At 39.1% G+C, this 13,029-nt stretch overlaps 1 protein-coding gene across 1 annotated transcript in view; it reads left to right on the top strand.

Annotated features, from left to right (window-relative positions):
* disp3 (dispatched RND transporter family member 3) overlaps positions 1-13,029 on the top strand; it is a gene marked incomplete at its 3' end in the record, with an annotated part of 112,988 nt that overhangs the window by 87,351 nt on the left and 12,608 nt on the right. Inside the window, exons 14-19 of the mRNA XM_079827739.1 lie at positions 22-148; positions 3,256-3,431; positions 3,672-3,798; positions 3,882-4,027; positions 8,985-9,144; positions 9,395-9,508. Of these exons, the coding sequence (XP_079683865.1) occupies positions 22-148; positions 3,256-3,431; positions 3,672-3,798; positions 3,882-4,027; positions 8,985-9,144; positions 9,395-9,508 (850 nt within the window). The remainder of the gene's footprint in view (positions 1-21; positions 149-3,255; positions 3,432-3,671; positions 3,799-3,881; positions 4,028-8,984; positions 9,145-9,394; positions 9,509-13,029) is intronic.

Raw genomic sequence — 13,029 nt, 5'->3', positions numbered from 1 at the left:
GTGTATATTTTTGACAGGAAGCTGTATTTTGCCCAACACACCATCAGCCCTTACCCCAGTCGTGTGTGTGAGGGGCCGCCGGGGTGTGTGTTCAGCTCCGGGCCTGATGGACCCACTCAGGGCAGCTTCTACGCTCCACTTCCTGCTGGTACATGCACAGTTTTAAATGTATTTGAAGTAGTGCATATCATTTAAGGTTGTGGTAGAACATCCCCTTGTGAAAAAGTAGTGCGCTTAACTTTATTGAATGTGAACTGTTTTTCTTATCACACTTATGCATACTTTTAAAAAGTGCACTTTGAAATAATGTCTTACCTTAAAGTACATTTTAAATCATGTTTTATTAATCTTTTGTCATGCTTTAAGAAGTACACTTATTTTGATGTGTTGATCAGCATACTAAAGCACATGTACTGTAATACACAGGATTATAATTGTAACTGTAGTTTGTTATATGCAGTTTTGGGGAAAGTCACATTTAAAAGAAATGCGTTTCAGTATTGCGTTATTCCCTAAAAAGTAACTGATTTGCGTTACTTAGTTACTTTTATGGGAAGTAATGTGTTACGTTACTTTTGCCTTACAGTATTGCATTATTCCCTAAAAAGTAACTGATTTGCGTTACTTAGTTTAGTTTATAGAATGTACTGTTACGTTACTTTTCCTTTACAGTATTGTGTTACTCCCTAAAAAGTAACTGATTTGCGTTACTTAGTTTATTTTATGGAATGTAATGTTACGTTACTTTTGCTTTACAGTATTGTGTTACTCCCTAAAAAGTAAATGATTTGCGTTACTTAGTTTCTTTTATGGAAAGTAATGTGTTACATTACTTTTGCGTTACAGTATTGTGTTACTCCCTAATAAGTAACTGATTTGCGTTACTTAGTTTAGTTTATGGAATGTAATGTTACGTTACTTTTGCTTTACAGTATTGTGTTACTCCCTAAAAAGTAACTGATTTGCGTTACTTAGTTTCTTTTATGGAAAGTAATGTGTTACGTTACTTTTGCGTTACAGTATTGTGTTACTCCCTAATAATTAACTGATTTGCGTTACTTAGTTTCTTTTATGGAAAGTAATGTGTTATATTACTTTTGCGTTACAGTATTGTGTTACTCCCTAAAAAGTAACTGATTTCCGTTACTTAGTTTCTTTTATGGAAAGTAATGTGTTACGTTACTTTTGCGTCACAGTATTGTGTTACTCCCTAATAAGTAACTGATTTGCGTTACTTAGTTTAGTTTATGGAATGTAATGTTACGTTACTTTTGCTTTACAGTATTGTGTTACTCCCTAAAAAGTAACTGATTTGCGTTATTTAGTTACTTTTATGGAAAGTAATGAGTTACTTTACTTTTGCTTTACAGTATTGTGTTACTCCCTAAAAAGTAACTGATTTGCGTTATTTAGTTACTTTTATGGAATGTAATGTTACGTTACTTTTGCTTTACAGTATTGTTATTCCCTAAAAAGTAACTGATTTGCCTTACTTAGTTACTTTTATGGAAAGTAATGTTACATTACTTTTACGTTACAGTATTGCGTTATTCCCTAAAAAGTAACTAATTTGTGTTACTTTTATGGAAAGTAATGAGTTACGTTACTTTTGCCTTACAGTATTGCGTTATTCCCTAAAAAGTAACTAATTTGTGTTACTTAGTTACTTTTATGGAAAGTAATGAATTACGTTACTTTTGCCTTACAATATTGCGTTATTCCCTAAAAAAATTATTTCATAAGCGAAATGAATAAGCCTCAGGCCAAAGGAAATGCAAATTCATGCTTGTACTTTAGAGGCAGCTCAAACAAACACTTCAGCAATAAAAAAAGAAACACAAATGTGATGTTTATTTAAGTCATTTTTGCTAATTGGTATGGTTGAATTGGATCATCGAAAGACAGCAGCACAGACATTGGAGAAAATATTGAAGTGAGATTAAATACAATAACCCCCGGTTTCACAGACAATGCTTAAGCTAATCCTAGACTAAAATGCATGTTTGAGCTGTTTTAACTGAAAGAATCTTGCACTGACAAATCTTAAAATATGTCAGTGGCATTGTTTTGTCTCAAGATGCACACCAGTAATGTTTTTTTCTTGGGCACGTTTATAAAAGTTACTTAAATGTCCTAATTGAACTAAGGCCTAATCCTGGTTTAGTCTAAGCCCTGTCTGTGAAACCGGGCCTAAGTATATTTGTGTTATTTAACGTATTTAATTACTGCAGGTTTGCGTCATGTTCTGAGTTTGCATTTCTCTTTTTCTAATCATTTTTAGGAATACTGAATATTTTGTGCAAGTGAGATGAATAAAGTAAACTACAATAGATATCATGTTCACACACAGCGCCTCCGCACTTATTCACAATTACTCTCAACATGGGGACAGAAAAGCTGTCAGTCAATACATGGGAAAACAAAGTAACTTGCGTTACTTATTAGAATAAGTTACTCAGATATTTTGTTGCGAATCAAATATCTGATTACGTAACTTGCGTTACTTGTAATGCTTTACCTCCAACACTAGTTAGATAATATTACATTGTATGACATTCATTTATATTCTTTTATATTCTTGAAATGTACTAAATTGCTACTTCATCATTTAAATACATGACATACAAGTTTCAAAAGAAATTACATTAAAGTATATTTTAGGTTACCATAAATGTTTATCAGTGCATTCAGCAACCATATTTCAAAGACAGAAGTAATTATTAAATTACTAAAGATGTACTTAAGGCCTACATGAGTGGGTTAAAAAAACACTCTTAGTTCAACTAATTACATTTAATATACATTTTAACTAAAATAAATGTTTATTTCATTGTAATTAGCTTGCAATTAAGTGTTTGAAAGCATTACATTCAGTTTGAATTTAAGTGTATTCTTTTAAAGTATATTATTTCTGCAGTAAAAACTCTTTTTAAAAGAATGCTAAAGTGTACTTCTATTTCACAAGGGTCTACACATGAGTGATATTGTATCTTAAAAATATCTACAACTGAGATCTGTTTAAACTTTATGATACATAGTTGATAAACAGATAGCAGATTTAAAATGTACTGTTTTTTGCAAAAATATTGGGTTCTCAAAAAAGACAAGAAAAAAGAAAAGTAGATTTCGTTTCTGTGACAGAATCAGTATTCATTCGATATTCCCCAAACTTCTGCACCAGATGCTGGATACTTTTCTTTTATGACAATTTGCTATCTGGACTTTCTTTGCTAAGCATTTTCTATATCTGATCAGCTCCTACCCAGATTAAGATCTCCAGGACTTCAGGCTTTAACCCCTGCGGTGGAGGTGAATGTGGGAAACCAGCAGTGCGCCCTCTAGTGGACACCGGAGCCATGGTGTTTGTGGTGTTCGGCATACTGGGGGTCAACCGCACTCAGCGCTCAGACAACCATGTTATTGGAGACCTGGTAAGACAGAATAAATCAATTTTCACTATTTAAAAAAAAAACTCAATTTGTGAAAATGTTTGAGAATAATCATACTCAACATAAAAAATGGCTAGTTACTTATGTTTAAATGAAAAACCCCTGATTTTAATGTAGTCTCAGTTTGTACATTGTGCATTGATTATTTTCCTTTGAAGCTGATTTATGTATTATTAATTGAATTATTAATTTAATGATTATTGACGTTCCTCCCCCTCAAAGGGCAGTGTGATCTATGATCCTGACTTTGATGTTTTTAATGAGATCGGGCACTTATGCAAGCTGTGCAAAGCCATCAGTGCCAATACCAAGCTGGTGAAACCTGGTGGAGCTCAGTGTTTGCCATCAGGTGAGGGAGAATCATCCACAAGTTCTTCTCAAATGGCCTTTCAATCGCTCACAGTTTTACCACGTCCTGTTTCTTTCTTTCAGGTAATAGCCTCACATCCATTCTGCCCTTGCTTCACCCGGAGTGTCACTCTCTTCCTGAGCCCAACCTCTTGCCTGGCCAGCTATCCCATGGTGCCGTGGGCATGCAGGGGGGTAGAGTGCACTGGATCTCTATGGCTTTTGAATCAGTGAGTTCACTACTGCATTTCAATAGTCCACACAAAAATGTTGTTGAGTCATATAGACTACTTTCATGGTGCTTTTTGCCCTTTTAAGCTACGTTCACACTGCAAGCCTTAGTGCTCAATTCGGATTTATTGCTCAGATCAGATTTTTTTTGTATAACTCACATACACTATATTGCCAAAAGTATTGGGACACCCCTATAAATCAATGATTTCGGGTCTTCCAATCACTTCCATGGCCACAGGTGTATAAAATCAAGCACATAGGCATGCAGACATTTCTACAAACATTTGTGAAAGAATGGGTCACTCTCAGGAGCTCAGTGAATTCAAGCGTGGTACTGTGATAGGTTGCCACTTGTGCAATAAGTCCATTCATGAAATGTTCTCACTACTAAATCTTCCATGGTCAACTGTTGTAAACAGTTAACAAAGTGCAATTGGGAACAACAGCAACTCAAGTGGTAGGCCACGTAAAATCAAAGAGCGGAGTCAGCGCATGTAGAGTCAATAGCTACAGACCTTCATGTGGCCTTCAGATTAGCTCAAGAACAGTGTGTAGAGAGCTTCATGGAATGGGTTTCCAGGGCCGAGCAGCTGAATCCAAGCTTTACATCACCAAGTACAATGCAAAGGGTCGGATGCAATGGTGTAAAGCACACCGCCACTGGACTCTAGAGCAGTGGAGATGTGTTCTCTGGAGTGAAGAATCATGCTTCTCCGTCTGGCAATCCGATGGACGAGTCTGGGTTTGGCCGTTGCCAGGAGAACGGTACTTGTCTGACTGCATTGTGCCAAGTGTAAAGTTTGGTGGAGGGGGGATTATGGTGTGGGTTGTTTTTCAGGGGTTGGGCTTGGCCCCTTAGTTCCAGTGAAAGGAACTCTTAATGCTTCAGGCATTTTTGATGTTTTGCTTATATGTAGGGCTGTCACTGTAATACTTATTCTATTCTATACTTATATTATTATACCTTCACTGACCGCCTTTTGCAACTGTCTTGATAACTTTGGGTATGTATCTTTGAAGTTGCTCCCATGAGCACAAAATTGTGACGAATGTCTATCTAGGGTGATATAAAAGTTTAATGAATTCCAATATGACTGTTCAGTCTGATGTCGCATTGCAAAACATCTGATCTGTATCGGATTTAGGACCACATATGAAAGTGGCACAAATCAGAATGGAAAAACGATCAGATTCCATGTGGTTTGTGACAAAAACAGATCACATATGAGCAAAAAAAATTGGATTTAGGCCACATTTACCTGCAGTCTGAATGTAGTGTGACAGCCAGTGTTGGGGAAAGTTACTTTTAAAGGTAATGCATTACAATATTGTAACTCCCTAAAAAAGCATCCCCTGGAAAGTAATGTGTTTTGTTACTTGTGTTTTACATTTTTTCACTTGGACTCGCTCGCATCACGCTTTAATTCAATGAAGACTAAGATGATGAGAATAACTATAATGTTTAATAGATAACTCCAAAATAACAGACGACATACGAAACGGTGTGCTATACACAAACAATACCAGACCACTGAAGAGTGAACTTAAATACATGGTAAATGAGGAAGATAACGATGAACACCTGTGATGATTAAATAAATTACCATGACAACAAAAAGGTGGCCGGAAAACTGAACAAAGGAAGACGTGACCAATGAAAACAAACTGAATGTCCTTGAAAACTAAAAAAAGGGAACATAAATGTGACAGCTCGCTTCCAGGTCTTGCGTGTGTTTTTGAGAAGTTCTGAGAAGTTAATTTTTGCACTAGTGTTTCTGTTTAACGCAGTAATGTATTAAACAACATTCAACAGCCTATATATGACATACACCTTCATTTTCTTTTACAAACACATCTACAATATTATTATATTCTGACCACTTATAATATGTCCTGACTATTCCCACTAGATCTATGCCATACAAAAGATCTCTTAAAGCTACACTGTGTAACTTTTTTAGTCTATTCTTTGCTAAAAACACTTAGTTCTTTCAAAAATATATGTGCTCATTAATGTATATTTACTTCTTTCAAGTAATAAAGTATTCTCGTACGTTTATAATATGCCATTGAAAATACATAAGGTAATGGGATCTAACGGTGGTCGCCATGTTGCCCCTCCATCTTGAAAGTACATTAGCCAAAGAGGGACATACCCGTAAATTCAAGCTTCGCCTTTCGCGTTTTAACCGGCTTTAACACTTGATGGCACTGTACAAAATTCTCTGCCTCGCGCATGTGCGCGTCAACTTGTTCAGACTTGTCTGGTGCATGTGCAGAGAGTTTTCATCTTAGCAGCGTCCAGTAACAGAGTTATACAGAGTTTTCCTGGCTTGTTTATTCCTCAAAAGTCTGTTTTTCCTTGTGTGGTATTTCTGTGCATCAATAACTCCGTAAGTAATAATAGTTATTGTCATTGTAGTTGTGTTTCAGAGTGTGTCATCGCGTAATTCAGTTGATGTCACCTCAGAAGTATTTTTGTGTCAACATACAATAGCGTAATGCTCACCTATTTGAATAATCATTCAGTTATTTTGTTATCAACAATGTTTATTCGTTTATAGAAAATATTTGCTTGTAATGTATGTTGATGGAAATATGTATCAGGTCTGATCGGCATATTAACAATTGTTATACAGAGCGCACTGCAGTGCTAAAGCGGCGCACACACTTTTGTAACCGGACACCGCTTGTTAGCAGCAGCAGCGGCAGCTCCGTTTAGCGCCTATATATGGTACAATAAGTTCTGGTTTACGGTTACATTATACAAATGTAACTTATAATTATAGTTATACAGTTCTTAACTGTGTATGTATATTTACCATCCTTATTTGTTCTCTCACAGAAACCACATTTATGTACATATCCACGCAAACATGTTTATGCCTTGCAATTGGATGACTGAATAAACATTACTATCATCAAAGTTCACTCTGGATTAGCTGCAGTTCTTTCTAGCCGAATAATTTGGCCAGTTGAGTTCCAACCATCCCACTGCGCACAGAATATCCCACAGGCACCGTGTCGAATGTGGACGAGGTCGAACTGGACGCCATGTTAATCTTGGACTAAATCGGCCACCGTAGGAGTTGAAACGAAATCGGAATTGAGAGGAACAGAAACTAAAATTCACTGGATGGTCATATACCTTTTCACCACTAGATGGGGGAAAATATCACACAGTGTAGCTTTAACATTACGGGTTTTATTACCTACTGCGCAACTCTTTTTATTAAAAATTGGAGGAAAAAAAAAAATTTGTCTGTTCCCACCAGAGGTGTTTCTAGCCTTTCATGGAGCACAGGCTCCCCATCAAAATAATGGGTTACACTTTATTCTTAGGTGACGTAGTTACAATGTACTTACTCAAATAAGTACTGAGTAATACTAATGAACTGCATGAACTTACTATAGAGTTAGGGTTAGTTACTTGTAATTATGCTTAATTTAATGTTATAAACGTAGTTTGAGCGACTGAATGGAGCTCAAGCGTAGTTCTGGCAGACCATGGTGACAGCCAGCTATCAGCTGATGCTCGGCTGATATGTAACTCCTCCCACAACCGATTAATCAAGGCATAAGTTCATCCGTACACTCACTTGCTTTAGTCTGTCCCACAGACATGCGCTTACCCATCCTCCATCCCCAGCTCCTCCTTATGCCGGAACATGATCGCTTAGCTGCTTGTCCAAGGAGATATATTTATCTATCCAGCTAGTTTTTGCTCAATATTGTCCAATCTCATTACAGTACTTGTATTACTTCTGCATGGAATTGTGTAACTGTTGCTTATAAAAATTCTGGTTAATTGCTCCGAGGGGTTCAAACCTCAGCGAGGTTTGCACCCTTCAGAGCAAATCCTGCCGCCAAATAACATTCAGAGCATCTACAATAATCTTAATCCTGACAGAACTATAGGAAGTACATGTAGTAACGTGTAACTATGTCACCTTAAAATAAAGTGTTTCCAAAAAATGTTACCATATTGTGGTACTTTTTCAAAATACTGTTTCGGATATAAATTGTCTTTACCTGCAGAATAGAGTCATTCACAAGCTACATGCAATAATTGTAGTACATTTTTAGGTAAATCTTTAGTAAATCTGTAGGTAAATATCAAACTCATTCAGAGCGCTTTTTGTTTTCTGCCTTAGTCTCCTGTTACTATTTTGGTGTGAGAAACTACTGCAAATTAGCGTGTGAGTGAACTGTCCCAATCAAACAGAATTACAATTAAAGTGACAGCAGCCTAATATACCTGAAATAATATTTTTAATATCTAGATGGCAGTTTTTCACCATGGTATCGGTCGAAATTGTGGCCAGCGAAAGTGGCTAGTAACTTTGGAAAACCACTAGTCACAGTGGCTGGTGAGCAAAACATAATTTTAAGCCCTGAAAGTAATCCATTACTTGTTACTTCAAAAAAGTAATCTAATTATGTAATGCATGTTACTTGTAATGCGTTACCCCCAACTAGTGCTTGAAGTGGGAAAAAATATTTGATTTGTAATTGCTCTTGATTCTTGTACTTGGCCTTATGAAAAATTAACACAGTTCTTGCAATTGTTTAGTGATTTTACAGTAATTTGCGCACCACTCATGCAAAATTAACCAATTGGGCTTCAGTCATATTGCGCAGATAATGGGTCCATTTAGTTTGGCTTAAAAACTTGCGATGTAAACAATGAATTAATAGCCTGATTCTATGTTTTGGTGTGGGTGGTCAGAGTACTGGCTACATGTGAGAAATGCTGGTACGCAAGAAAAACGCGAGGGTACGCTACTGATTAAAATATAGAAGTGCCTGTACTGCGTATGAATATTTACGTAACGGCCCACTACAAGCACTGCCCAGCACTTAGTGACAGCATTAATTTCAATACTTGATGTCATACTCCAGGTTATTAAGCATCTTTATGCAACTCTTTCTTCATGTGTCTCTCTGATTCAGACCACCTACAAGGGAAAGTCTTCGTTTCAGACTCACTCTGATTTCCTCCAATGGGAGAGCTTCCTGCAGAAGCAGCTTGCATCACTCCCAGCGTCCTCTGCCTTGAGACGAGGCTTCCAGACCTGCCAACACTGGAAACAGATCTTCATGGAAATTATAGGCAAGAGAGCAAAAAATAGAATGTGGCAAAGACCGAAACCAGCTTTGATAAAAATGGCTCTGCTTGAACAAATGAGCAATTTAAGAGCGATTAGTCTGAGGCGCAGACATCATTAACACAAGTTCTCATTAACCTGACTCTCAACAAATGACAATAATGAATCTGCATTCAGATTCTCTATTTATATTACATTTAACATGGACTGACTCCCTCCCTGAACTCCTCTTTGTGCACTACCCCTTGACTGTAGGTGTAGAGAGCGCCCTCTACAGTCTCCTGCTGTCACTTGCCATCTGCATCGCATCAGTAGCAGTGTTTACTGCACATCCACTTCTGCTGCTGCCAATCCTGCTGAGCATTCTGGGTATGTCATACCACTGTACAAAATATGAGCTATTGATATTATTTTTGTTAGTATATTAGGACCCACTTTATATTAGGTGGTCTTAACTAAATGTGTACTAACATTTAAATGAATAATTTGATACAATGCACTTATTGTGTACATACATGTTCTTACATTGTACTAACATTTAAAAAATTACCTGCATGTAATTACATCTGTAATTAATTTCTGTAGTTACATTCATAATTACACAGTTGACACTTCCCTTACACCTAATCCTACCCTTAAACTTACCCATACCAACACCTGTCCCTAACTTTACCCGTATCCCACCACAATATCAGCAAAAGTGTTTTGCAATAAAGTATGAACACAATAAGTCCATTGTATTTATTTTTTGATGTAAGTACATAGTAGTTAAGGCCACCTAATATAAAGTGGGACCGTATATTATTTCAACCTAAAAATCACAGGAAGAAAATCAAGCTAATAGTGTACAAATGATTGTAAAATAACACTGATTGCAGTACACGAGAATTAGAGCATAATTAGAATTACAAAAAAATGCCGATAAGATGCATTGCTGCAGTTCTAAAAATGTATTCATATTTTTTTAGATAGTTTTTTTTTTCTTTTTTTTGCATGAAATGTGACCTGGACATGTTCGCTCTTTGATTTACTGCATCCCCTTGAATAGTTTACCACCGTTTTTTTACGACCAACTAATTTTCACTGTACCAAATGCAGCGTCTGCCATCAAATGCCTGTTTCTTCCATTCTGTTGAATTTAATTGTCATTTATGTAATATGTACTGATGGTGAAAATCATTGCCTTTGAAATGTGCAGCTCTATTCCCATCTCATTTATATGTTAATACAATATGCCAGACATGACCGTAATTTAACTTGCTTTCAACCAGTAATATTATCACTACAAGTGATAACTCACACTGAACGAATATACAAATTATGTGAAATGAAAAGAGACTCGGAAAATCATCCCACTTCTATGTGTCCAACTAAACGAGGAAATAGATTTCAAAAATGTGCAATGATCCTTGAATTTAAGTAGAGGAAAAAATAAAAGTAGAGGAAGGAATAAAAACAGTGAAAAGGATGTTAGCAGTTTAAAGAAGACCTAGTATGCTTTTTTTTGTGTTTGTAATGTTGCTGTTTGAACATTAAAAAAGTTCTGCAACGTTACAAAGTCACTTGAATTTAAGTAGAGGAAAAAATAAAAGTAGAGGAAGGAATAAAAACAGTGAAAAGGATGTTAGCAGTTTAAAGAAGACCTAGTATGCTTTTTTGTGTTTGTTATGTTGCTGTTTGAACATTAAAAAAGTTCTGCAACATTACAAAGTCACTTCAAAGCGAGTTATTCTCTATATCAGTAAGCACTGAACTTCCTGAAACGCCTCAATTGTATTCTTGAGTTTTCTTCCGGGAACATATATGTCCCATTATTCTTTATTTATATAATTCCCGCCATAGGCAACAAGGTGCGAAGCCGGGTTGAGTTAGTAGAGTGTTGAAATTTGTGCTTAAGTGGTGTGACATTTCCAAAACACACTTGAAGCATTTGACCAATCACACTGGTCCAACAACCAATCAGAGCACATTTTGCTTTTCAGAAGGTGGGGCTTCATAGAGACAGGAACTAACGTCTCGGTTACGTATGTAACCCTCGTTCCCTGAGGAGGGAACGGAGACGTACGTTAGTGACTAACGAATGGGGGTTTCGCTTAGAAGCCAATCATCTTCTAGTATTCAACAGCGCCCAATGGCAGTGCCAATGCCATGGGCATGCGGAATTTGCATGCGTAACTCCGCCCCACCTCGTGGGTATATAAGGAAGTACGCTGGCAACATCGCATTATGTTACTGCTGCAGGAGCCAAGACTGAACTCCGCGTTCCAGTGCAGCACAGCTGACGTGGCAAAGGAAACGTACGTCTCCGTTCCCTCCTCAGGGAACGAGGGTTACATACTTATTATACATACATTCCCTTTCGTTCAATCACTACGACGTACGTTAGTGACTAACGAATGGGGGTTCCAATACAACAACGCCACTCAGCTGTCATCCAGTGCCCTGCGTAAGTGTGAGTGCCCTGTCGTAAGACTAGTACGGACAAAGGACTCCCACTTATCACAGGAATACCAAGGTACACTGGGAAGCATATCCCAGTGAGGGAATGCCAAGATGCCTACCGTAGGGAGGGCTTAGAGAATACACATATGACCCGCTGAGGGCTGCATATGGAAGATCACTAGGGTACCAGCCGAAGGTGGATTTTTAACCCTAGGGGTGGCAGGGACTTGCCAAGGGAAAGACACCTGCTCACTGAGGAGGCTTACGGTGGGAATACTCGTGTGGGGGTCGCCGGAGGGAACCATGCACACGGAGCACCTGGCCGGACATGAGGGTCTGGGCTCGAAAGGGCAGACTGAACTGATGTCGGCGTAAGCAGTGCTGGAGGAGCTCAGGGCTCTCGGGGAGCTCACCTGAGGAAAATATTGCACGTATCCAGTCCTGGGAGTGGAATGGCGAGCAAGCGAAGACACCTGAGCCTGGCCTATTACCGGCCACCCGTAGGGGCGAGTACATAGTCGGACACTGGCTCCACTCGGAGATTGTAGAATCTGGCGAATGTGTTAGGTGTCGCCCAGCCTGCAGCTCTGCAGATGTCTGTTAGCGAGGCGCCATGCGCTAGAGCCCAAGAGGAGGCCACACTCCGGGTGGAGTGTGCCCTCACACCAAGGGGACATGGTCGGCCTTGCTGCTGGTACGCCAAAACAATGGTGTCCACTATCCAGTGAGACAACCTCTGCTTTGAGAGAGCACTTCCCTTCCGCTCTCCACCATAACAGACAAAGAGCTGGTCTGAGGTCCTGAAACACTGCGTCATGTCTACGTAGGCGCGGAGAGCGCGTACTGGACAGAGCAATGCCAAGGCTGGGTCTGCCTCCTCCAAAGGCAGCGCTTGCAGGTTCACCACCTGATCTCGGAACGGAGTGGTAGGAACCTTGGGCACATATCCGGGCCGGGGTCTCAGGATCACGTGAGAGTTAGCCGGCCCGAACTCAAGGCACGCTTCGTCAACCGAAAATGCTTGCAGGTCCCCGACCCTCTTAAGCGAGGCCAATGCGGTCAGCAGAGCCGTCTTCATAGACAAGAACTTAATCTCAGCCGACCGCAAAGGCTCAAAGGGAGGCCTCTGCAGAGCACTTAAGACTACTGAGAGGTCCCAAGAGGGAACGAGAGGAGAGCGAGGAGGATTCAGTCTCCTCGCCCCCCTCAGGAACCTGATGATCAGGTCGTGCTGACTTACCTTTTTGTCTCCCAGGAGATCGTGGTAGGCAGATATTGCGGCCACATATACTTTAAGGGTGGAGGGAGACAGCCTTCGCTCCACCCCCTCCTGGAGAAACGATAGCACGGACCCGATCGGGCATTTCCAGGGGTCTTCTTGGCGGGAAGAGCACCATGTGACGAAGAGGTTCCACTTCAACGCATAGAGGCGTCGCGTAGACTCAGCT

The sequence above is a fragment of the Gobio gobio genome (genome assembly GCF_949357685.1).
Source record: "Gobio gobio genome assembly, chromosome: 10".
In the NCBI taxonomy this organism is placed as follows: Eukaryota; Metazoa; Chordata; class Actinopteri; order Cypriniformes; family Gobionidae; genus Gobio; species Gobio gobio.
This window is presented reverse-complemented; position numbering and strand designations above follow the sequence as displayed.